General features: G+C 45.6%; 1 protein-coding gene across 2 annotated transcripts in view; it reads right to left on the bottom strand.

Moving 5' to 3' along the window:
- Positions 1–23,543, bottom strand: part of ADCY9 (adenylate cyclase 9) — a 112,126-nt gene extending 88,583 nt beyond the window's left edge. The window contains exons 1-2 of one of the 2 annotated variants that reach the window (XM_055409360.2): positions 23,393–23,543; positions 21,369–23,102 (exon numbers count right to left, since the gene is read on the bottom strand). In XM_055409360.2, coding sequence (XP_055265335.1) covers positions 21,369–23,061 — 1,693 coding nt within the window. In that variant the 5' untranslated portion in view covers positions 23,062–23,102; positions 23,393–23,543. Of the gene's footprint in view, positions 1–21,368; positions 23,103–23,177; positions 23,353–23,392 lie in introns of those variants that run through there. The other variant, XM_055409361.2, reaches the window with a different exon arrangement.
- Positions 23,544–26,701: the final 3,158 nt, after the last annotated feature.

Genomic DNA, 26,701 nt, shown 5'->3' with positions numbered 1-26,701 from the left:
ATCATCCCTACAGGACAACCAATACTTTCCAGAGCTCCCGACAAAAGTTTAAGAAATATGTTTGCTACAAGGTTTTTTTAAAAAAAGAAAAAGACACAGAGGTGAAATCCAAGACACTTAGCAGGTGACTATGAAGGAATAAATCTCTTACACATTAAAACCACATTCATTGCGACATTCACAGCACCGCTCAAAACCTTCAAGAGTGCTTTACCTTTCATCACATTAAGTCTAAATGTCTTCCTTCATTCATTTTCACCCACGGGGTCAATGGCAGAGCACCTGCAGTGAGCCCCCATCCAGAAGGGGAGAAGGGTGGCTACGTCTGCAGGGGCCAGAGGGCCAGAGCTGATGTCAGGGGCCAGGAGAATGGGGGTGGGGGACGTCCTTCCAGTCTGCAGCCTGAGGAGAGGGGTGGACTGCACAGGGGCCCTGCCCTTTGAAAAAACTCAACTGGTGAGGGTGCGGGCTCGAGGCAGAAAGAACTGCTGTTGCCAGGTCTCACAGCCTTAATGCTGTGCATCCCTAGGGACCATTTTCTTTCTTCAGGTCCCGCCTCCAACTGTTCTCAACAACAGAAGCCTGATACTCTTTGGGGGAATCTCCCACTTGTTCTGGAAAGACACCCCTGGCCCCAGTTGATGAAGCAAGTTAAGTCCAGGCCAATAGGGTCTCACCACCCTTCTGGTGACTGGTAAGATCACAGACATGGTCCTGCTCTATCCAAAGGGACCTGAGGGAGGTCTACTTGGGGACATCAAGGAAAAGTTTCATTGCTAATAAAACAAGACATGCATGTGTGGGAAAGGCCCTCTTCTTTGATGGATGTCATGTGTCACCTGGAATGTCTGCAACCACCTTGTGCCATGAGGGAAGACATCTCCCACACAGCAGAGACGGCAGACAGCAAAGACAGACAGCACCTGGGACCTTGAAAATATCATCAAACCTCTGACTTAAGCAACCCTGGAACTGTCACACTTCTTGTTCCATGAGATTTTTAAAAAATTCCTCTGTTTCTAGCTACTTTTAGCTGAAGGTAAGTGAAGTGAAAGTCACTCAGTTGTGTCCGACTCTTTTACAACCCCTATGGACTATACACAGTCCATGGGATTCTCCAGGCCAGAATACTGGAGTGGGCAGCTGTTTCCTTCTCCAGGGGGTCTTCCCAACCCAGGGATCAAACCTAGGTCTCCCATATTGCAGGTGGATTCTTTACCAGCTGAACCACAAGGGAAGTCTAACTTTTAGTTAGGTCTTCATTAGTTCACACACTATTAATTTGAAACCATCTTCATTTTACTTGTAAGCTTTTCTACATATATTTGCCTCCCTTATGAAGTAGGGAGCTTTCTACTTTATGGTGAAGCTTTGTTTTATTTTGCAGCATCTCCTCTTCTTTAAGGAAAGCACAAGGTAAGAGCTCTGGCAGCACCTTACACAGTTCAGGGAAGGCATTCGATCTGGTGGACATAAGTGTTCCAGGTCCTGGTAAGAGGTGCACACTGTGATTCCCCCATGGCTATGTAAAGCGTCACATGCTATAAGATCCTTCACTCTACACTGCCCTCCTTAGCAACCTTGTTCCTATTAACTAGGCCCCACATATCTTGAGTTCATGGAGGAAATGCCCTGGGCAGTAGTTAAGAATATTCTAACCCCTAGAAAAATACACTATATTCCCCAATGTAAACCAACACATTGGCACCGAGCTTATAGATCAGTCTCATGACCAGCATGAAATCAGTCATCTTAAACTTCTACAACTCAGAATGCTGATGGAAATGAAGGTTCTGAATGACTGAAATGGTGAACCAGATCCCCCTGGAGCCCACGGATTCCCCCCAGGACTGCTAGCTCTCCCAAGAGGCTGCAGCAGCACCGTCCACTTCATCCCCCTCCGCTATCCAGAGATGAGCTACAAAACCTCTCTACTCCTGGGCATCATAATCCAGCTGCCCTACAGGGGCAAGCCGTGCACAAGGGCAACTTCTCAGGGGGAGCAATCAACACACCTTGAGGCGGTGACACCACTTCCCAGAGTGGGGGTCCGAGGTGGCACTGGAGCATCTGCCCACCCCACCTTCTGAGCAAAGGGCCTCCACCCTTACCCTCCTCACTACGGAGGTGGCCCTCGCCTCCTCCTCTGCCCCGAAGGAGGAAGAATCGTTTTTTGATTAGAAACTCACTTTTCTCTTCTTCTGCCCTGAATAGGACTGATGCTTGGTAACACTGACAAGTTCACATACTCTTTCTTGTTTTAACTATGTAAAAACAAATACAAACAAACTATGAACCAATGACCATGTTTGGGAGCTGAGCTCTTTCAGCGGCCAATGTTTTTTTGGAAAAACGTTCTATATTAAGGCCACGCTGTGGGAACACTGCTGGCTGTGCACAGTAGTCCGTATCCCTGCACTGGAAGGACAGCTAACAGGAGTGTCCAGACGGCACGGGAGGCCCTCGGCTCATTCGACCCATGAAACCAGAAGGGAAGCCTGATTCTACCATGCTGTATTTATACAATTTGGATTCATTTGAAGAAGAAAGTTCCTAGAGCTGTTCAGGGTTTCTTTTTTTTTTTTTTTTTTGGTCAATATTTAAATAGCACTTTTTTTTCAAGCTTGCCCTAGATACCAACTATTTATCTAACACACAATTCCAAAATTGCTGAATCCAGTGCCAGCCTGGAGGGGACAGTTCTAACCCATAAGTTTAGCAGAAAGAAAAGACCTCTAAACACATGTCATCTACGTTATCCTCTCCCTAATACCACAATGCCACTCCAGCTCACAGGGAACAAGGTCATGATTTCAATCAGGACCCCTCATTCATCACTACCTATTCCAGCTTGGCTCTCAACCTGAAGGATGTTTGCTGAGACAGCTGATTGCCAGATGTGACTCATAACACAGTCCTTCTTACAAGTTTCTCATTTTAAAAAGTTGCAGAGGTTTGTCCAAAAGCTAAACATAGAGTTCCTCTATGACCCAGCAATTCCACTCCTAGGCATATACCCAAAAGAACTGAAAACATGTGCTCAAAAAATAGAAGGTTCACAGCAGCGCTATTCACGGGAGTCAAAAGGAGGAAATAGCCCAAATGTTCATCAGCAGATGAGTGGATAAACAAAATGTGGTCCATCCACACAGTGGAGTATTATTCAGTCACAGAAAAGAATGAAGTTCTGATACATGCTACAACACGGATGAACCTGGAAACTATTATGCTACGTCAAAGAAGCCAGACACAAAGGCCACAGATGGTCCATTCACATGAAGCATCCAGCATAGGCAAGTGCATGGAGATGAAAAGTAGGCTGGGTGCTTGTCAGGTGCTGGGGAGAGAGGGGCATGGGGAACAACTGCTTAATGGATGTGAGGTCTTCATCTGGAGCCATGAACACGTGCTAGTCTTGGAGGTGATGGTTGTACAACACAGTGAACACACAAAATGCCAGTGAATTGTCAACTGAATTTTATGTGATGTGAATTTCATACCAATTTTTTTAAGTGACCAGAATATCAGAAAACTGTAGGATTACAGCAAGAGGATGGGTGGCAGAACAGAGCCCTTAGAAAGTTCTCATGGTACAGGAAGCCTGGCATCAATTTATAAAAGCAACAGGGGCAGCACCACCAGGCTTGGGAGCCAGTCAGGGTTAGATAAATCCCAAGTCTCCACCCAAGAACTTTCCATGACAGTCTTACAACGATTATCATTAAGAAATGTCGACCTCCTCCTCCCAGGCTCTGGGTAAGCAGCTCGGGAGGCCCCGTAGAGAAACATGAACTGAGCACTTGATCTGTGGAAAATACCTTTTTCTCTACCTGTAAAAGGGGACAAACGAGTTTAAGTGCTGCACCAAGGGTCTTAAATCAGCCACAATATTAATGAACGTCTCTTTGGAGAGACAAACGTACCTTCCACCCACCAGACACAAAATCACTACCAGCAGTGACTATGCCCTCACTCTGCTCCACTCATTTGCGCGGCCCCATTGGGTCCAGCCTCCTGTTCTCTGGTTTACAGTCTCCCAGACTGCCACCCGTCCTGATCCTCTGTGCCTGGAGCTCATGGCAGGAGAGACGCATCTGCAAAGGGCAGGCGGACACCAAAGATGAAAGGTAAGCTCCACCCAGGTATGAGGGAAGCCTGTAACCGACATTACCATCGACTGCGTGGGTTTCATTGCTGATGAAACAGGTTGTGGGGAGGAGAGAAGGGTGAAAACCAACATCTGCTGAACACCTACCACACACCAGGCACTCTTACATGCACGATGGCACTGGACTGATTGAAGCTAGAACCTCTCGGGTCTGATGACACACTTGCCTAAAGAGGAAACCAGTGCTCAGACGGCATGTGTTAGCACGTTGACTACCTGGACAGTTAAAACGCTGACAAACCCATCCTCCTACGGATGGAGTCTACCTTGGTTTTTAACCTCAGAGAACAACCTCACTGAACCAGAGGGCAGAGATGGGAACATAACCTGAGGAGTGAGACGTGAGCATGGATCAGGTAACTCTGGGGTCGCCTGGGCCTGCACTGGGCACCTGGGCCCTTACCAGGCCCTTCGGGAAGAACAGACCGTTCTAAAACAAACCACCATAGATGAACCTATACTAAAGGCCAGACAACTAAATCTGGGGTATGCAAACCCAGGCGCACCTTCAGCTTAAACCAAAAAGGAAGAAACAAGGCCTCTCCTTCCTTGGCAGTGGATTCCAGGACACCTGACACACATGGCTTCTATGCAAGGAGCTCTTCTTATGTTTCTTGGGAAAGTCTGCAAAGTACTTTCTCAAAATTCTGGTAAATCTCAACAACAATCAACACTTTCCAAATTTAACTTTCATGTTTTACCTTTACAACCAGTTATAGAATTAATGGTTAGTGAATTCTAATGAGTTCATTATTAGCTATAGAATCTAATCTATAATTCCCATTTTCTATTTCTACACAGTCAAAAGAAACCTACTTCAGTCTTGTGGAAAACATGCTCCATTTATGAAGGCACAGATTTGATTCAAATTTCCCTTTCTCCTCCCCTTTAAAAATATACTAAAAATAACTGTCATAACATCTTACTCATCCTGAACTCAGGACCTGGCAACTTATTCAGAATATAGCTGACAACCAAAAAAAAAAAAAAAAAAAATCACACAAAGATGGAACTCGGTCTTTTTAATCAAAGTATAGCTGCAGGATTAATGAGTTTGGTTATTTGGGGTTTTTTTAATGGAATAAAGTGAAAACCAGGAGCAAACCTGTTACAGGAAAGCATACTGATAGCTACATTAGCTGATAACAAGAGAGCAAGCAGAAAGAGTATTTAAAAACATAAGAAATGGAAAAACAGAACAATCTGAATTTATCTAAAAAGCAAAAATTCCTATTTTTATAGGCAAAATGCTATATCAATAAAAGCCAAACAACAAGCAATAAAAATAACTGAGTCAACAAGAAAATAAAATTTTATTTGGTATATTTCATTTCTATGAAGATTAAAAAAAGTATTTCATACATTTCAGAAACATAAAACCAAACATTTAAACTAGTTAAAACAGGAAAACATCTGACTGACTATAGAGGAAAATGCTCAACTCTTCAAAACACTTGACAAATTCCAAAAGATTTACTATATTTGATATTTATATCTAACAACATATCAAATGAGTCTGGTTTCAAAGTCAACCACGTGTACTCCCAAAGCTGTCTATTTGGTAACTGGCTGGGAGAAAGGAAGAGCATCAGAGAGCTTAATATTTAGTAAACCCAAATCAAGCTTAGAAAAGAAGAGAGCTGTTTAAAAAAAAAAAAATTAAGTTGATTATGTGAAGCATTTACATTAAATTACAATTCAGCAATAAATCTCATTTAATCATCTTTCAGGAAAACTTTAAACACTAGTGAAAATGAAATAGCTAAATTTTAGTTGAGTTATATTATTAAATAAAAAAAGATACTTTCATCATTTCTATTTGTATTCAGGTTGACTGTTGATTTCAAAAAGAGAATCACTTTTCCATCAACTGATGAATGGAAAAACAAAATGTGGTCTATCCATACAATGGAATATTATATGACCAAATAAGGGGATGAAGTAATGACACAGGTACAACACAGGTGAACCGTGAACAATATGCTCAGTGAAAGAAGTCAGACACAAAAGGCTGCATAATTGCTTGTGTATGAAATGTCCAGAATAGGCAAATCCACAGATATGGAAAATAGACTAGTGGTTGCCAGGGGCTGGGAGGTTTAGGGGGGGAATGGGGATTGAGTGCTAATTTGTGCAGAGGTTCATGTGGGAGTGATAAAAATGTTCCAGGGACTTCCTGGGCGGTCCAGTGGTTAAGAATCCATGCTTCTGAGGCTTCTCTGGTGGCTCAGTGCTAAAGAATAGCAGGCAACACAGATTTGATCCCTGATCCTACATGCTGCGGAGCAGCTAAGCCCATGTGCCATAATTATTGAGCCTATAATCTAGAGCCCACGTGCTGCAACTACTGAAGCCCATGAGCCCTAGAGCCCGTGCTCGACAACAGAGGAGCCACCACAACGAGAAGCCCACGTACTGCAACTAGAGAAATGCCCAAGCAGGAACAATAACCCAGCACAGCCAAAAATAAAAATAAATAAATAATTTTAAAAAATAATAATCCACGCTTCCATTGCAGGGAGCGTGGGTTTAATCCCTGGTTGGTAAACTAAGAGTTCTTATGCTGTGAGGCACTGTCATAAAATAAATTTTAAAAAAAAGTTCTAAGATTGATTATGGTAATGGTTGCACATATCTGTGAATATACTTAAAAAATCACTAAACTGCATGTTTTAAATGAGTGAATAGTATGGCACAGTATATGAATTATACGTCCAAAAATGCTGTTATTTAAAAAAAAAAGAAAAGCTCAAAATCATCCATGCTAAGAACTTCGTTCATATTCCTTGTTCAGGAAAGTTCCACACACCATAAGCAATGTTGTTGAAAGAAACAGAAACCTTAGTGCAAACTGGAACACCTCCAAGGCAGTATATGGAACTGGAAATTTAATAGCTACTAAATAAAGCAACATCATGACTACAGCTAAGAAAGCAAACATTTCCATTTGAACTTCAAATGGCAGAGGGACAAAGTTGTTATCTTAGGATCGTGGGCTCTAAGAGGGTTCATAAATCACCATTTCTTTCAGGAGCCAGAAAGAACACAGGGTTAATTAAGTTATTCCAGCTGAGAAAGTCACTATGAAACATGTGTGAGAGACCAGAAAAGTCCTGTGAGATGTTTCTCTTGTATGGTAGTTCCACAAGTTTTTAACCTCCTGCAATGACTGACACACTGAGTCAGGCGCTTTAGTCAGTAGAAAATATATGACTCCAGCAGGCTGTGAATAACAGCTTCTCTAAGGGAAGCTACAGTTTCACAAGTTGGGCCTTTGTTGAGGTGAATTCTCTCTCGGGTCGGATGACACATGTACTCTGTCAACGCTAACTTTCAGGACAAGGTAGTAGAGTGTTTTTCCTTTTTGTTTCACCAACCATGCAGATCACAGAAAATGTCATGTTACTTTTCGTGAGCTGCTTTGCAAGGCTTTGCTATTTTGTAAGAGAGGATATGAAAACCATTCAAATCTTTCATAAATCCTTCATAATGAAATCCAAGGGTTTCCTTTTATCACTGTGACCTGTAATTTCTAATTAACAGGCCTAAGGTAGATGCTTCCTGGGTGTATTAATTTGGGGCCTACTGAAGTCACACTAACTACAAAGTATATAGGACCTTGGTATCCTAAATATACAGTCAGCTGATCCAGGAACTCACTTCGGGAGCAAGTGAGTCTTTTATTAATGGAATAATCGGTAAGCATATTATTAACCCAGTATTTGCTCTGTTCTATTAGGGAGAAATTTGCCAACACAAGTGAAATTCATTTTATTGGCAACTAACCTTCCAATCTCTCTCCCAAATAATGTTCGAACAGGAACTGAAGCACATTTTTTAAGTATTATTTAATCACTTCACATTTTCTCCAAGCCATTTCCAAAGAATGTCTCAAGCTTTCAAAATCAAATTGGGTTCCTCTAATGATACCCTGCTTTATACAACAATTGTGATCCCCCCAAAAAACCATGTGTAAATTATACTTCTATAACTCAATCTTTATTTACTTATATTTGAAGGAAGTAAAGAATCCTTTAGAACATTAAGAATTTTGCCATGCCCTGCAATTTAGTGGTTAGGTAAATCTGAGTTTCCATATGCTAAATTTATCTAACTGAGGGTTCATAGTTTAAACAAGTGGATGAAGAAGAAACCAGTTCCTCATATGAAGAATGTGTACTGTGTTCCAATCACAGAAGCTCAGCTGTTCTTAAAGAATGGTGGGGAATTTAAAGCACATCCAGTTCAAACTTTCCGCTTTACAAACAGGAGGAAACTGAGAACCAGAGAGATTATTTTCCCGAAAGTGCTTATCTAGTTAGTGGAGAAAACATTTTAAGATGAAAAGCTTATTTACTAAACAAATTTATTTTTTCAAATAACAAGATAATTCTATAAACATACTTTTCTTTCAGAAACACTCCCCTCTCCTGGTTTTAGACAGCTCATTCACAAAACAAAAATTAATGACCACAAGAAGCATTTCTCATGGAGAAGAGAATAACTTCATTTTTGAGGTTACAGAATGCAGTGTGATCCACACTTGAGATGTTAACACTTGATGATAGGGCAAAACTAACTAAATTCACATGCAATAGTCTCTTCCACTTAAAATGTCAAAGCCTTAATGGGATATTGTAATGTTGATATCCATAAACAAGAAAATAAAATCACCTGCATGTGGGTTTTCTTCCTCTCTATAAACTATGTGGTAAAAAACCAAAGTTGATTTCCCACACGATTCAAACACAAATATAAATGATCCAAAAGCTGCTTTCAGTTAGCACATTTTTCCTTGGAAGGAAAAAAAATGAATAGAATTTAATAGCATTACATAAAAATCCTGGAAATTATGCACAAAGATTATGCTGGAGCTTTGCCCAAAAAAGGATATGCTGGCTTTCCATGTGCATAAATGATAATCGAATAAGAATTTTAAGGAGTTACAGTATTATTAAAGATAAATATACTTATTGAAATCTCTGTCTTAAAAAGCTTAAAAATTATTGCCTAAACTAAGCCATTCAACCCCACATTTCCTGGGCCCTAAATAAATACTTGGGTTTTCAATCCTCTGCGCTCCTGCTTGGCAGCCTTCCCCACAGACCTGGAAGCACAGGACTGCCCCCACTCCCCACCTGTGGGCTGTCCACACTCCCAGGCACTCTCCCATCTCATTCTCTAGGGCCTTTAGAGACCCTGCTCGTAGCCTCGACTTAATTAACCACACAGCTATTCCTGAAAGGCCAGTTGCTGCCTTTTCTCTACCTTCCATGCAGATGTCTGGCGCGTGGTTTTGCACACATGTCTGATGCTGGGAAAGATTGAGGGCGGGAGGAGAAGGGGGTGACAGAGGATGAGACAGTTGGATGGCATCACCAACTCAATGGACATGAGTTTGAGCAAACCCAGACTGTGAAGGACAGGAAAGCCTGGTGTGCTACAGTCCATGGGGTCGCAGAGAGTCGGATGCAACTCAGTGACTGAACAACAACACCCATCTTCATTCATTCATTTGTTCATGTCACAAATATTGAGCTTCTGCTGTACACCACTTATGTTTCCGGCACCAGGAATATAGCAGTAAATAAAATATGCAAAAATTCCTGCTCTTGAGGCACATTCAAGCGCGGTGGATACAGATCAGAAGTCAGATGCTCATAACTATACAGCACAGAAAGGGGAGTGGCGGGGCATCGTTCTAGGAGTCACCATTCACAACAAGAGGCCCAGGAAGGGAATTCCTGGAGCGGGGCTGCCCAGAACTTTCCACAGCTGTCCTGGGAGATGGGGCTTGAGGGGTAGGGGGCATGTACTTCAGTCTGCAAACAGGTGACCTACATTTTGCTCTAAGATTCCTTTCATTTTCTTGTTCTGGATCCTTATTTACCAACATTTGAGAGCACCTGTCCTTCAACAAGCATTAGTGGGAAGATACAGGAGACAGAAAGCTGAGTAGCTCTATAATTGTCAATTGTGAGAATGTAAATTAAAGCTTCTGAGGAGCTTGAAGAAGCACAAACCATTTGTTCAGAAGTGCTCTTTCTCCATATAAACATGCATATACTATTAATTTTCTTTTCAAAAAGGGAGAGGGTAAAGCTTAGCTCAGTCTCGCTCAACAAAAATACCAGACAAACAGAAATAATGAGATTTTCATACCTATTATTTCTCTAATCCATAAAAATGTTATGAGGTAAATACAAGAGCTCTCAGACACTGCCAGTTTGTATGAAAAGGACTCAGGGGCTAACTCAAAAGGGTTTTCCCAAGGGACCAAGAAGGGACAATTTGAGCATCAAAAAAAAATAAATAAATAACTGAAATGGACTGAAGAATACACCAAAGAAGCTAAAATCCAAGAGTTTACATTAATTCTTGGAAAAAAAAAAAGCCACCAGTCCTCTTCAGAGGATGTTAAGAAACCAAATCAGCCTGAAAACTGGTGGACAATGGGAAGGAATCAAGCAAATGAAACATAAACTTGTAAATATACACAGATCCCAAGATCCTAGGATTTCACAATGGCTGAGATAGTAACATGCCTGAAAACATTGTGTGAACAGGAAAGAGCTGAATGAAGAAAGGTATAGCTGTTTTTCTGTTACTGCTGCTGCTAAGAAAACATTCCCCACTTTCAGTAATGCTAGTTAGTGAATCTAATCTCTACTAAGTACTAGTGCCAAGTACATTTCTAAGTACTTAATATTATTTTCTCCTTTAATCCTTACAACAATTCTGTGAAGCAGGTACCAATGTTTTCTAATACAGTCCTGTTGGAATAAATACTGGCTCCACCATTTGGTAACTTCTCTAGTGGAGGTGATGGAATTCCAGTTGAGCTATTTCAAATCCTGAAAGATGATGCTGTGAAAGTGCTGCACACAATATGCCAGCAAATTTGGGAAACTCAGCAGTGGCCACAGGACTGGAAAAGGTCAGTTTGCGTTCCAATCCCTGAGAAAGGCAATGTCAAAGAATGCTCAAACTACTGCATGATTGCACTCATCTCATTTGCTAGTAAATTAATGCTCAAAATTCTCCAAGCCAGGCTTCAGCAATACGTGAACTATGAACTTCCAGATGTTCAACTGGTTTTAGAAAAGGCAGAGGCACCAGAGATCAAATTGCCAACATCTGATGGATCATGGAAAAAGCAAGAGAGTTCCAGAAAAACATCTATTTCTGCTTTATTGACTACGCCAAAGCCTTTGACTGTGTGGATCACAATAAACTGTGGAAAATTCTGAAAGAGATGGGAATACCAGACCACCTGACCTGCCTCTTGAGAAACGTATATGCAGGTCAGGAAGTAACAGTTAACTGGACATGGAACAACAGACTAGTTCCAAATGGGAAAAGGAGTATGTCAAGGCTGTATATTGTCACCCTGCTTATTTAACTTATATGCAGAGTACATCATGAGGAACGCTGGGCTGGAAGAAGCACAAGCTGGAATCAAGATTGCCAGGAGAAATATCAATAACCTCAGATATGCAGATGACACCACCTTTATGGCAGAAAGTGAAGAGGAACTAGAAAGCCTTTGATGAAAGTGAAAGAGGAGAGTGAAAAAGTTGGCTAAAAGCTCAACATTCAGAAAACTAAGATCATGGCATCTGGTCCCATCACTTCATGGCAAATAGATGGGGAAACAGTGGAAACAGTGGCTGACTTTATTTTGGGGGCCCCAAAATCACTGCAGATGGTGATTGCAGCCATGAAATTAAAAGACGCTTACTCCTTGGAAGGAAAGTTATGACCAACCTAGACAGCATATTAAAAAGAAGAGATATTACTTTGCCAACAAAGGTCCGTCTAGTCTATGGTTTTTCCAGTGGTCAAGTATGGAAGTGAGAGTTGGACTGTGAAGAAAGCTGAGTGCCAAAGAATTGATGCTTTTGAACTGTGGTGTTGGAGAAGGTACTCTTGAGAGTCCCTTGGACTGCAAGGAGGTCCAACCACTCTATCCTAAACGAGATCAGTCCTGGATGTTCATTGGAAGGACTGATGTTGAAGCTGAAACTCCAATACTTTGGCCACTTCATGCGAAGAGCTGACTCATTGGAAAAGACCCTAATGCTGGGAGGGATTGGGGGCAGGAGGAGAAGGGGACGACAGAGGACGAGACGGCTGGATGGCATCACCGACTCAATGCACATGAGTTTGAGTGAACTCCAGGAGTTGGTGATGCACAGGGAGGCCTGGTATCGCAAAGAGGGTTTCATGGGGTCTCAAAGAGTCAGACACGACTGAGCGACTGAACTGAACTGAACTAGCTGGATGACCATCACAGGTTACTTAACCTTCAACCTCTCAGTACTTCAGTTCCCACACCTATAAGGAGGAAATGGTAAGTCTCCCTACCTCCAGGCCTTTTTGTAATAAGATCAGCAAGTCTAGAATGTATTTGTTTAGGTTATTATTTGATTTGTATCTATTTTGCCTTTTAGGTTGTAGGCCGTTAAGGAGGGCATTGTGCTCTATCTCCAGAACCTAGTCGAGCCACTGCAAATAGTTTAAAAAAAAAAAAAGTCTCTCGATGTTCAATGAATAAAGGAGTTTATAACAGAACACAGCAGAGCTGAATAACTAACTGGTACAAATCTCATCCAATATCTCCAGAGTCCCAGAGGTGAAGATTTTCCCATAATTTCTCAACTATCAAGGGTCATGTTGCCTTAAGTACCTCTAAGCTCTGGGGACAAGAAGCAGCCCAAGAACAATACTGCCTGAACTCCCTCGAGCTTTCAGTAACGAAGCTGCCAAACTTGGCAGCTACAGTTTAACTAGGGCAAGTTATCCATGTTTTTGTATTTTGGACACTTGCCCTTTTCATTCAAGAAACTGTCACAATCACAGTCCCTGGTGTGTTCTCAGTCTCAGCACCCAATTACACAAGAGGTGCACCAGACAGAGGGCAGGAAAAAACACACCACTGAGCACAATATGGAACGTAATTCCTCCGGCAGAAGAGCTGGTTATTGTTTACTGAACGCCTTTTGCAGTCACGTCGTTATGCTAATAAGTGCTGTATTTGAAAGATCAACTCGTTCCTAGTCTCCCAACAGGCCTCTGACACAGGCACTGTCATTCCTGGCTTCCCCGGGTTCCATGGTTCAGAACTGAGAACTGATTCCAAATGTATGGGAAACCAAAACCCACGCAACGACCGCTACACTATTCCGCCAAAGAGGGAGCTCGGCAAAAATAAATCAAAAAACAAAGCTGACGTTCTTTATCCTGACCTCTAAATACCAGCAGCAGGGATTTGGCAGAGTCACAAAGGATTTTTTTTTTTTTTTTTAGAAAAAGGAAATGCATGAACTGAAGTCACTTGCTACTTCCACAATAAATGTCACACGTCCATCCTAATTCCAACATGAACTCTACCATCTACATGAGAATGTGTCCGGGGAGTAGGTACAAACTCTCACTCTTCCTTTCTTACCACTCAGGGAAGCAGTTCTCAGGGCGGTGTGCAGACCCCCAGGGGTCCCTAAGACTTCTGCAGGGCATCTGTGAGGCCAAAACTATTTTCATACTAAGACATGATTTGCCTTTCTCCGTGTTGACATTGGGCTTCCCAAACAATGCTAGTGGTAAAGAACACCCCTGCCAATACAGGAAACCCAAGAGACACAGGTTCGACCCCTGGGTGGGAAAGATCTCTGGCTGGAGAAGGGTGTGGCAACCCACTCCAGCATTCTTGCCTGGAGAATTCCATGGACAGAGGAGCCTGGCAGGCTTCAGTCCATATGGTCGCAAAGAGTCAGACACAATTGAGTGACTCAGCACACATGCACATGTTGATATTGGCCTTGATGATACAAAAGCAAACGTGATGATACAAAGCTGACATTCTTCATCGTGACCCCTAAAGAGACTACCAGTGCCTGACCATGAATCTGGGCAGTAGCACGAAACTCTGCTGGTCATTAACCAGCTCTGTCGCACCACACACTTGCAGAAGGAAAAAACAGTCATTTGCACTTAAGAATGTCCCCTGATAAAGCAGTAAAATCAAATAATTGTGTCAAATGTTGAGTGTGTTTTGCAGGATGAGGTTGGAATGCGCCTACAACTCTGCTCCGACTTGATGGACATGAGCTTGAATAGACTCCGGGAATTGGTGATGGACAGGGAGGCCTGGCGTGCTGTGATTCATGGGGTCACAAAGAGTTGGACACGACTGAGTGACTGAACTGAACTGAAACTGAACAACTCTGCTCTAAGAACCAAAGTGACCGGTTGTCCCCAAAAGCGTCTATGCTCCTGTGTGGGCTGCTTTTTTGATAGAACATCATTTATACTCAATGCACAGAAAGACTCTGGTCATTCACTTGAGTATCTGGCAGACTGTTCCTAAGAAATGAATGAAATGAGTCTGTCCCTTCAACGAAAACAACTGAGAGTATTTGTTGCCAAGGATGTTGCCTTTCAAGGGAAAGCCAGAATTTTGGAATGCTTTTATTCACCACTGTGAAGCTGACATCGTCCTAATATTTAAAGACTTTCTGCCGACATCTGGAAGATCAGTATACTCAAGAAACTGTAATTTTCTAAATGACCAATGCAAGATGTTACAAAGTCACACTTGGGTAAAAAGTTCATTCAAAAATCCAACAGGGTTTTGACAGCAGACAAAAAAACTGATTAAATATTGTAACTACTCCAATGGCAAGCCACTCCAGTACTCTTGCCTAGAAAATCCCATGGATGGAGGAGCCTGGTAGGCTGCAGTCTGTGGGGTTGCTCAGGGTCGGACACGACTGAGCGACTTCCCTTTCTCTTTTCACTTTCACACATTGGAGAAGGAAATGGCAACCCACTCCAGTGTTCTTGCCTGGAGAATCCTAGGGACGGCGGAGCCTGGTCGGCTGCTGTCTATGGGGTCGCACAGAGTCAGACACGACTGAAGTGACTTAGCAGCAACCCTCAATCCATCTAGTCAAGGCTATGGTTTTTCCTGTGATCAAGTATGGATGTGAGAGTTGGACTGTGAAGAAAGCTGATCGCTGAAGAATTGATGCTTTTGAACTGTGGTGCTGGAGAAGACTTGAGAGTTCCTTGGACTGCAAGGAGGTCCAACCAGTCCATTCTAAAAGAGATCAATCCTAGGTGTTCATTGGAAGGACTGATGCTGAAGCTGAAACTCCAATACTTTGGCCACCTCATGCAAAGAGTTGACTCACTGGAAAAGAGTCTGATGCTAGGAGGGATTGGGGGTGGGAGGAGATGGGGACGACAGAGAATGAGATGGCTGGATGGCATCACCGACTCGATGGACATGAGTTTGAGTAAACTCAGGGAGTTGGTGATGGACAGGGAGGCCTGGCGTGCTGTGATTCATGGGGTTGCAAAGAGTCGGACATGACTGAGAGACTGAACTGAACTGAACTGAACCCTCAATAAACTACCACTTCTTGGGTGTTGGTGTAGTACCAAAGAAAAATATTCACAACTATCTAAATGGCTATTAAAATGCTCCTCCACTTTCCAACTATATATCTCTGTAGAGTCAGATTTTCCACACATTCTTCAACATACTGCAACAGACAATGCCAAAGCAGCTAAGAAAATCCAGCTGATAGGCTTAAAAATGGCTCATATGGTAAATTTTTGTTATGTTGTATGTAATGACCATATTCTCACAATATCAAAATCTAAACACAAATACCAATACCGAAATCACCAATCAGCAGAGAAATGAAAATTTAGGCCCATGTGCATACACCATAAAAAATTCACTGTGTTCTTCTTTTCAAGATTATTATTCCACAGCAAAGTCCACAGGAGACACTGGCCGGTATAGGTAGAAACACAACTATTTGAAGGCTGGTTAGTAGACGAGAACCCTGAAATTTCTTTACCTATTCTCTTTGCTTCTTTTCAATTTTTTCATTTATTGGTTATCCTGCCTGAAAAGATTACTCTCCTCCCTTCATTCCACCTGCAATTCAGCAAAGCATATCCTTAACTTTCTTTACCAGAGGCTAATTTACTCAAAAGATGGTCCTCAGGATCAACAGCTGTGTGCTCCTTCTGGAAGCCATATAATTTGGTCTGAAGGAGTCTGAATAAACTGTCATCAGGGGCTGCTTGAGCACCAGCTCCACAGCTGTTTGCCTCTCCGATCCCAGATGTCAAGTCAGATTTTCTGCTTCATCTTATCTCTGCCTCCTTGCTACTCGAGAGGCTGTTGGCTACATGCATGAGAGTCTGCTCAAGGATGCAGGCAAGCATGGAGTTTCTATTCAACAGAACTTAAGAGGGGACACCAAGAGGTCAGTCATGGGCAAGCTCTACAGTAGCAGGTTGTTTCTGTTCAGTCACTAAGTTGTGTTCAACTCTCTGTGACTCCATGGACTACACCAGACTTCCCTGCCCTTAACTATCTCCTGGAGTTTGCTCAGTCTCATGTCCATTGAGTCAGTGCGGCCATCCAACCTTCCCATCCTCTGTCGCCCCCTTCTCCTCCTGCCCTCAATCTTTTCCTGCATCAGGGTCTTTTTCAATGAGTGGGTATGGGCTAGGCTGGGGACAATCTACCAAGTGAATCCAGGGGTGCAAGCAAACTGCACCCCGGACTAGTACACAGACAGGGATCCTAGCTGTAGCTGGCAGGGAACCAGGAGCCCAGACTCCCAGTTTGGGACAGCTGCTGGCAGAGGCTGAAGTGCTGAGTGTCTCTGCCCACTGTCAAACTGAGGACAGACCCCAAACAGGGTCTGGATAGGAACTCTCCCAAGTGACACCAGCACACGGTGAAGGAGTCAGTCACTGAAACGGCCAGTGGGTGACCATCTCTCCCATGCATACCAACAGATCTTTCCCCGAGCTGCTCCCCAAGTCCAAAGCTTGGTTTGGAGGCAAAGTCTTATTTTGTTTAGCTTATAACAATACAATATTGTTGGTATTCCCTCTACAAATACACAACTGTTGGTGTAGATTTAGGGTGACTGAGCACCTTTATCTTCCTAGATCAATAGTTAAGGAGGGAAAATAAGATGTCTGTAGGCATTTTCTGAGTTTCACTTCCTTTGTGACTCTCTGCCTATGAGAGGAAAAACTGTAACAACTGACAATACTCATCTTTTTTGCTTGTGGCCCAAGACAGAACACAACAGCCAGTATCCTCTTGGGTCCAATGGACTGGAAGGACCCTTCTTCCCATCACTCAAATCAGACTATTTCTTCCTAATCTTTAATAACAATTGCCCCTCACTTTCTGGATCATTTTCAAATCCTAGTCTTCTGCTGAAAATTCTTTCAGCCTTCTCTCTCAGTGACTGGCTACCCTCTCTAAAATTTCACACACACACACTCTCTCCATAGTCTCCTTCCTGCTTTATGTCTTCTCCTTAGAACTGAACACAAAACAAACTATCTTTTACTTTTACAAAGAAGGAATTTTTGTGTTTTGTTCACTGCTGTATCCACAGCACCTAGAAATGTGCCCCAAACAAAATGCTGAATGAATGAATGGACAAGCCAGGGCTTCCTGGCCTATTTTATATTCTACAACTTGATCCTGCATTTTCCATTTACACCACAGATTTTTGAAAGGCCTCTCACCCATTCCTGATACCAAACGATCCCCACATCAATTCCAGAAACCTGAAAAGCCTCTCAAACAATCAAGCCCCACGCCTGCCCCCCGTCCTCTGTTTAAATGTGGCTGTGGGTCCAATCCAGTTGATCTGACTGCTGCTCATATCAGTCGCCTCATCTCCATTGCCATTCTTGTTACCTTGGTCCAGGCCACCAAGGATTTACTGCAACAGCTCACTAATCTCCAACCCACACTCCCTAGAACTGAAAGAGTAAACTTTCTAAAACTGCAAGTCAGAGCACCTAAGCTTCCTGCCTAAAGCCCATCATGGCCCCCCATTACCTACAGGACTGAACCCAAACTCCTTCCCAGGTAATCACAGCTGCACTTGTCCTGATGAACTACTTAAACTGCCCAGTCTGCCAAGAAATGTAACCCCAAGCCTTTGCCCAAGCTTCCCTGATAGCTCAGATGGTAAAAGAATCTGCCTGCACTGTGGTAGACCTGGGTTCGATCCCTGGGTTGGGAAGATCCCCTGGAGGAGGGCATGGCAACCCATTCCAGTATTCTTGCCTTGAGAATCCCTAAGAACAGAGGAGGCTGGCGGGCTGCAGTTCATGGGGTCACAGAGTCGGATACGACTGAGCAACTAAGTACAGCACAGCAAGCCTTTGCCCACACTTCCCCCACTGCACTGAATGTTCTTTTATCCCCGAGAGAGCCACTGCTTGACCTCAAGACCCACCCCGGTTATGTGCACCTCTCTATCGCATTCCCAACTCTGTGGACTCAAAGAACATTTACAATCTGCAAGCTCACCCAGGTCAGGAACCATCACGACTCCACCTGTGTGTCCACAGGGCCAGGTGCCATGAGAGAACAATAAAGATGTTCGAGGGGTGAGTGACAGTGCAGAAATAACGACAGTCCACCTTCCATAAAGCCCATTCAAACAAACTACAGAGCAGCAGCTTCCTCCCACACTGCCAGGCTAGCGCTGGAACCCCCAGTTTATTCCACAGATCTTCATTTCTACAGAGTTCTCGACTGGGTATTTTTAGCCCCAATATCAGAAAAGGGGATGAGAAGACAAGCTAGCATTCAGCATTGCGTAGAGAAAAATACCTGCCACAAACCCAAAGATGGGCTAAAAGGAATCTTATGTATATAACTTTAACTCCTTTTGTGGAAAGGGTCTTCTACAAACTATGCTAACATCTCAGCTGAGTAGATTTGTACAGCGTCAGGAGAAGTGAACTGTGCAGTTTAAAAAAAAAAAAAAAGAGGTCAGGAAGTTGTGTAGACATCCTCTATTACTGGGGTCCTGTCCAGAGGGTTTCAAAATGAGCTGAATAAAGCAAAAATCATGGTCTCAGGGAAACTGTTAAAGAAGAGAATATTATATTTTTAAAAAATCACCAGTTTGGCTAAGGCTTCTATCTTTCCCCATCCTCCATCCAGTGCTAAAATCTTCCCTTATACAGTGCACACAAATTTAAAGAAAAAATTAATTTACCAAATTTACACTATGTGGGTTTTTAAAAATTCACTCGAGCTTTTTTTTGGGGGGGGTGTCAGTATCTTTGAGACCTTTGATCTGTAAGTTAAAAATAAAATTACACATAAACAAACAAAAATGGGTACTGCCAAAGAGTCAAAGACCTGGCAATTTCCAGACATAATGATTACATCTGTCTTTATTTTTGAAATTCAAGTAATACACTGCTCAGAGCACCACTTACAAAATTGCTATCATCGTCACACTTAATCTAACATAGCACAGTGCTGCTCCATTCTCTGGAATCTGTCCCACAATCCCTGAGGATGGAGCCGGGGACACTCAGATCCTAAAGGTATCAAAATGTCGAGCAAGGGTTGCATCTGTACCCCACTCCAGACTCCAGAGCAGGGGCCACCCTCTTACAGATGAAGACACTTGTCACAGTAAAATCTAAAGCCAACTGTAAACTGCGTTTCTGACCTCATCAATGTAGCACTGCAAGCTCTCTGCTAGCATTATTAACAGTCCAACTCTGCGTCTGACTCTGTGCAACCCTATGGACTGTAGCCTGCCAGGCTCCTCTGTCAAGAATACTGGAGTGGGTTGCCATGCCCTCCTCCAGGGGATCTTCCCCACCCAGGGATTGAACCTGTGTCTCTTGGGTCTCCTGCACTGGCAGGGGGGTTCTCTACCACTAGCTCCACTTGGGAAGCCCCTTTCCCTGGCCTACAGCACTACTAATAATGCTGTGCAAAACGAACACAAAGGAGAAGCAGAGAGAAATCTGAGGACAAAGGAGAGAAAGTATTTAGCAGAAAGCAGACACAAAGCTCTCTAGGCAGAGAGAATTATCAGGTGAAAGTATTCTTCTATCCTAACCACAAATTCCTCAACTGTTAGCATAATTAACAGAACAAAGAAAGATCAGGATAAGGATAAAGTACCCTCACCAGATAACAAATAAGTAAATGATAGGGAGAACAAAGGAAATATCAACTGAGCATACAGGCGGTGTGACGATCCATCCAGGCCCTCAGACTCAACCACCTACTAGCGCAGATTTACACCATTACTTCTCCTGTCTCTGATTTAAGATGTTACTTCTCCTTCTGAGTACTCCCTTTCCAGGGGCTCTTCATCGTGTAATTATACAAGGTGGGGTACCACAAAACACAATACAACTTTACAAATGTTGGCTTTTAAAGATCAATGTTATTGTCTCTACATACTTTCAAAACAGATGTTCCCCTTAACCTGAACACCTTAGTAAAAGGATTTTTTTTTTAAAGGAAGGGAGAGGATTTTATTTAGAATTTTTACTTTTGATCCCAGTTACTTATAAATCATCACTTCCCAGACCTCAAAGATTTTTGCCCTAAGTGACAAATAGAAAAGTAAAAGAAGCAGCTTGGTGAAAAAACAAGAATAGCAGTAAGGAACTTAAGACAGGGAAAATCTGAGGAGCTGGGGGAGAAGGTCTAAAGACTGCTCTGGGTATATGTCCCACTTTCAAGTCACCTGGTGGTTTGAGAAGTTCAACATTCTAAAATGCTGCTGTCCATAAGGTAAGACAAATACCACAATTAGAAAGCATAATGAAATATATGAAAATTGAAAGCTGAAAATGCAAACATTTAAAAAAGAGACCTAGGCAAAAGGCAGTGTGCACTTGGGGGTACATAATTTCATCTAATTCTCAAGGGTCCTGCAGGGCTTAGCCAACTTCTTTATTCCAGCAAAGGGAGGCCCAGAGAGGAGAAAGGCATAGAAAAATGTTTTGATGGGGCTTAAAGGCAACCTAATGGATCACAAAGGCAATTTCTTATGGTGCTTCGAAGCTTTGACCACTGAAGGGCTTGGATCCCCTCACACTCACTGGACCTGCCCCAGCAGCTCAGAGACATTAACAGTTGGCTGGCGGGCAACACATTTTCAAAGTTCTCCTTCCTTCTAAAGGTGTCATCTAGGTCAACACTGTCACAGTGAACAAACCTGTGATATCTGACTCACTGGAGGAAAAGTCCCACTGGCCCTGGGAGACAACTGATCTGCCTCCAGATACTGATACTGGAAAGAGATTGTTTTGTTTTTCCAACACAAACGGGATAGGGGAGGGAGATGATGAGGCAAAGAATTGCACATACCTTTCAACTGGTCAGCAACAATGCTCTGGCCAAGGCGTTCGGTAACTTTCCCATCCTCCATTTCGTACCTGTCATCTAGGTATTTTGCGGTGGCCTCGGAAATGTGAACCTTGCCAGCCACTCCCAGCTGCTCCATGAGATTGGCCAAGTTCACATCATTGGACCACACGTCAAATTTAAACCTCCTCATGCCCAAGATGCCACACAGGACGGTCCCTGTGTGAACCCCAACGCGCATGTTCACCATCTCTTTCTTCTCTTGGCAGAACTGCTCAATGGCTCTTATCATGCCCAACCCCATCTCAATGCAGCAGTAGGCATGGTCGGCCCTTGGCTCAGGACACCCAGCCACACAATAGTAGCAGTCTCCCAGGGTGCTGATTTTCTCACACTTGGTCTCCTCACACAACCGGTCAAAGCGGCCAAACAGATCATTGAGGAGACCCACCAGGGCATGGGCAGACTTATTGGCACTCATCTTGGTAAAGCCCACGATATCTGCAAATAAAATACTGACTTCTTCGATCTGCTGCATCTTAAACGGGCGGAAGGCGATAGGGGCTTTCTGGATGGAAGACTTCTTCTTCCTGTTCTTGGGGCTGGAGGTGGCGTGCCTTTTGACAGAATTCTCGCTCTCCTCATCCCCTTGTTTCATCAAGTCATCAGCTATGATTCTTGGCATCACAGAATGAATCATCCTCTCTTTCAGGGCTTTTTCCACTTCCAGATCCTTTCCGTGCATAATAGATTGTCCCACCTTGAGGAAGGTGCTCCTGGATCTCACCTGGGACATGATGAACAGGTGGATCCCGATGGCGTGGATGCAGAGGTGGAGGAGGGCCCGGCTCAGCAGCTCCCAGTGCAGGGCCTCTGCTCCAGGTGAGGGAAAGCAGGCTTCATCTTGGAAGTGGTAGCCAAAGGTCTCAAAAAGAACAGAATAGGCCACTCCCAAAATCAAGCTCAAGTACAAAGGTAAGTGCATGACGGTGTAGAGCAAAAAGAGCACTTCGATGCACATGGAAAAGCTCCCCACTTGAGATAAGCAAGTGTCTGTGGGCCTGGCAGCCCAAGTATGATTGAAGTTGTCAACTCGTCCTGAGAGGGGCGTCAAAATCTGAAACTGCGCAGCCAGGGTCAGGGCGAATACCAGGAGGGTGAGAACCAGCGAAGTCCACACGTAATGGCGGGTGTACAACTTGGTGAAGGTAAACAGAAAAAAGCCCACACACACCACGAGGAAGCACAGAGCAGGGGCTACCATGACAATCAGTTTCGATTTCATGTGGACCCCAAAATAGATGCTCCAGAGAAGGCAGGCGAAGCCGATGTAGAAGAGCGCATACCTGAAGCGGCGCTGGGTCTGCGGGAAGCAACGCTCCATGCAAGCCTCCTCCAGGTTCACGGAGTCGAACTTGGGGTCCCACCACCGGCTGGAGGCCCGTTCGAACAGCTGGGGCAGCTTCTTCCTCCTGCGCAGGCGGCCTCCGGCGCCCATTCTCCGGGGGACCCCTCCGGAGTCCCCGGAGCTGCTGCAGCTGGAGGAGATGCTGTACTTGCAGTGCTTTGGGTGGTTGTTGGAGGACGGCTGCTTGGGGTTGATCCTGACGCGCACGCTGTTGCTGTCTCCGCTGGAGTCACAGCTCACCTCGGTGCTGTGGTGCTGCAGCAGCTGCTGGTGGGGCGGGGAAGCCATGTTGCCGAGCTCGGAACCCTGCCGGCCGGGGTCACCGGGACCTGTCGGCGAGACAGCCAGAGTCAGCCCGGGGTATGTTCCTGCAGGAACGCGTACCTGAAGGCCACCAGCCCTACCGGCTTCCTCAGCGGGGGCCCCGGCGGTCTACTGGGAAAGCCACCGTCTGCTCACGACGACTGGGGAATGTCTGAGCGCTGCTCCACCGTTCCCCCTCAAGGCCGACCGCAGCCACCCGGCCGGACCGGGAGCGCCCGGGGGTCCGCGGGCGGCCGCCCCCGCGCCCATCCAGCGCCACCGGAGCCCGCGGCGCGTTTCCTCCGAGCGCACTCGCCTGCTCCGCCGCCCGCTCCTGAGGGAAGTCCAGCCGAGCCTTCTCACGCCGCGGGCCGCTCTCGCAAACACAGCTCTCCCGGCTGCGGCCGCCGGCCCCTCATGCTGCGCACGGAGCAGCCGCGTCAAGGCCGGCGGCAGGACCCCCGCCCCCGCCCCGCGCGCGGCTGCCCCGCGGGCGGCGGGCGGGTGGCGAGGCCCGGCGCCCCGCGCGAGTTTGCGGAGCCCGCGGCGCTGCAGCCGCCCCCGTCGGCGCGGCCGGTCTAGCGGGGCCTGACCCGGCCGCGCCGCCCCTCCCGGCCTCCGGGGCCGACGCGGCGGGCGGGGATGCCCCGAGCCCCGGAGCCGCCGGGCGCCGAGCGCAGGGCGCGGCGGGCGCGGGCCCCTCAGCCGGCGGCCCGTGCGCGGAGCTGCCGCAGAGCCCGCTCCCGCGACGCCGACCCGGGACACCCGCCCGCCGCCTGGGGCCGCCTCCTGAGCTAGAGATGCCGCCCCGGCCGCGGCCGCCGCCGAGCCCCGCGCTGCCGCTGCCTCATGTCGGAAGAGCCGCCGCCGCCACCATCTCCGGCCCCCTCCCCCTCCCCCTCCCGCTGTCACTGACAGACTCGCGCCCGCGCCGCCCCTCGCCCCGCCGCAGCGCGCACGCGCGGCCCGCGCACGCCGCCGCCAGGTCCGGGGCACGCGCACGGTGCGCGCGCCGGGACGGCAGGGCTGCGGGACAGGGGCTGGCCGTGTGCTGAGGCCCCGCCCTCCGCCCTGCGCCCGGGGCCGCGCCGCGCCCTGGCCGCGGGCTGCGCGCGATGCGGGGGCTGCGGACGCGGCTGAGAGACCGCCGTTCCTGGCAGGTCGGTCCCCAGACCCGCTCGGGGAAGCCTGAGGGCATCTACTAGTTAAGGAGCTGCTGAGGTGCGACGTTTGGGACGTGAAAATGTTTGCCCTCCCGCTCAGCACACCTTGTTTATAAATGGAAGTTTGCAACTATTGCCTGTGCCTAAAGGGAGGCTTCCCTTTCTTCATAAGCAGTGAGCAAGTGTCACCCGGAACTCGAGACCCTCCCTGAGCGTGTTTGTGGCGGCCATCACGGTGCAGTCCGAGCCCTAGCCTCTGCTGGCCCGGCCAGACAGACCCTCAGGAGGCCGTGGTTGACCCTGGAAAGCTGGTGCCACTGAGACGCAGCTTCTGCAGCCCCATGGGGGGTTTCCCTTCCCGTCCTTGGGTCGTCTCCCCCTCCTCCTGGACAACTGTTTTTCCATTTCCACAGAGGAAGTTTTCAAAGTAACAGTGACCTGGTGAGCGCTGTTTGCAAGGTGAAATACAGCCCTCTGCTCCCCAGGGCACCAGTCCTGACTTTGTCCTCCACGTACCTCACAGTACCTCCTGCCAGTCACTAGGGCCTGCGACCACCTTGCCTCACCAGGTTTCACTGCTTAATTAGAAAATAAAGTAAAATGCCGTTTGTCTGCATGGTGGAATATTATTCAGCCATGAAAAGGGAGTGGTGAGCTGATTCACTGCTGTAACCTGGGTAAATCTTGAAAACATGATGCTAAGTGAAAAAAGCCCATCAGGAAAGACTTCATATTGTATAATTCCAGTGTATGAGATGTCCAGAATAGGCAAACCCAAAGAGACAGAAAGCAGATTAGTGATTGCTGGGGACTGGTGGTGATGAGAATGTTCCCGAACTACATGGAGGTGGCAGTCACACAATACTGTGAAAGTACTCAATGCCGCTGATGTGTACACTTTGAAATGGTTTAAATGGTAGATTTTATCTTATGTGTATTTTATCACAATAAAGGAAAAACAAAAAGTAACACAGTAACTTTGCAGTGGTATTTCTGCAAAGAGTGAGTAACCATCTAATCATGAGAAAACATCAGACAAACCCCAGTTGAAGAGTGTTTCTCCCAAGTTATTGACCAGTACACATAGAAAGAGTCAACGTCATGAAACACCAAAACACACTGTCACAAGTCACAGAAAACTAAGGGATACAACTCAGTGGGATGTAGGATCCTGATTTGGAACCCAGAATAGAAAATGCCATCTTAGGGAAACTTGAATAAGGTTTGTAGTTTGGTTAATGGCATTGAATTGTGAGATATTGATTTTCTGGTTTGGATGATTGTACTAATATGATTGCATATGTGCATGCTCAGTCGCTTCCAACTCTTTGTGATCCTATGGACTGTAGCCCACCAGGCTCATTTGTTCATGGAACTCTCTGGGCAAGAATACTGGAGTGGGTTGCCATGCCCTCCTCTGGGAGATCCTCCCAACGCAGGGATCGAACCTGCATCTGTTGAGTCTCCTACACTGCAGGAGGGTTCTTAACTGCTTAGCCACCAGGGACACCACTAATTTGATTAGGTACCATGGTAACATTAGGGGAAGCTTGGGTGTAGGGTATAGGAGAACTCTAGTACTTTTTACAACTTTAAAATTGTTTCAAAAATAAAAGTCATAATAAGTTAAAAATAAAAACAAAACCTTTACTGAGCTTCAGTGATGTGCCAGGCACTCTCACATATTCCATTTTTTGGAGATGAAAATAGTTGAAGTTCAGAAGAGCAGTCAGTGAAATAAGCATAGGAAACTTACATTGAGCAAATTAAGTACCAGAAACCACTGGATGCTTTCACTTGTGACCTTTTTGGTCCTCACCACAACCCTCTGAGGTAGATATTATTGTCCCTAATTTAGAGATGTGAAACTGGGAGCTGGAGAGTGACACGCTCACAGTCAGACAATGGGCTAGGGACAGAGTTCAGATTGAAAACCAGATCAGAGTCCTGCGGCCAAGAAGCTCTGAGCAGCCAGGCACCACTCTCTGTGAGCTTCCATGTAGCCCTTTAACCACCCCGCTGCCTCCTCTGTTGACCAACCAAGCTGGACAGGAAGCCCTGGGAGACAGTGCTACGTGTGCACTACCGCCCCCCATTCAGTGCTATCCTACACTCCCCATTTCTGATTTCCTTCAATAATCTGAAAGTTGGCCTGTCCACGCTTTTCCTCCTCTCAGCAAATCATTTCAGTCCACCCACTGTTGCTGGTGACCTTGACATTATGAATCAGTCATGTCAGGTTTTTAGACACAGGAAATGGTCATACCCACCTTCTCTTCTGTTTGTCTCCTGGAAGCAGTTAGGCAACATTCCCTGCTGTTGAAAACTATAAACTGCAAGAGCATTCTCAATCTCCAGGTTAGGGCTTGAGTCATTCCATAAACCCTTGAGGTTGGGGACAATGTGCCTGGCATTATGTGTTAGGTCCTGGGTGTATAATGATACCCATCTTCTCCCATGGC

The sequence above is a fragment of the Moschus berezovskii genome, chromosome 27 (genome assembly GCF_049115385.1).
Source record: "Moschus berezovskii isolate FMDL1 chromosome 27, NW_MosBer_1.0, whole genome shotgun sequence".
Taxonomy (NCBI): Eukaryota; Metazoa; Chordata; class Mammalia; order Artiodactyla; family Moschidae; genus Moschus; species Moschus berezovskii.
The sequence above is the reverse complement of the archived record's forward strand: the minus strand, read 5'-3'. Positions and strand labels throughout refer to the sequence as shown.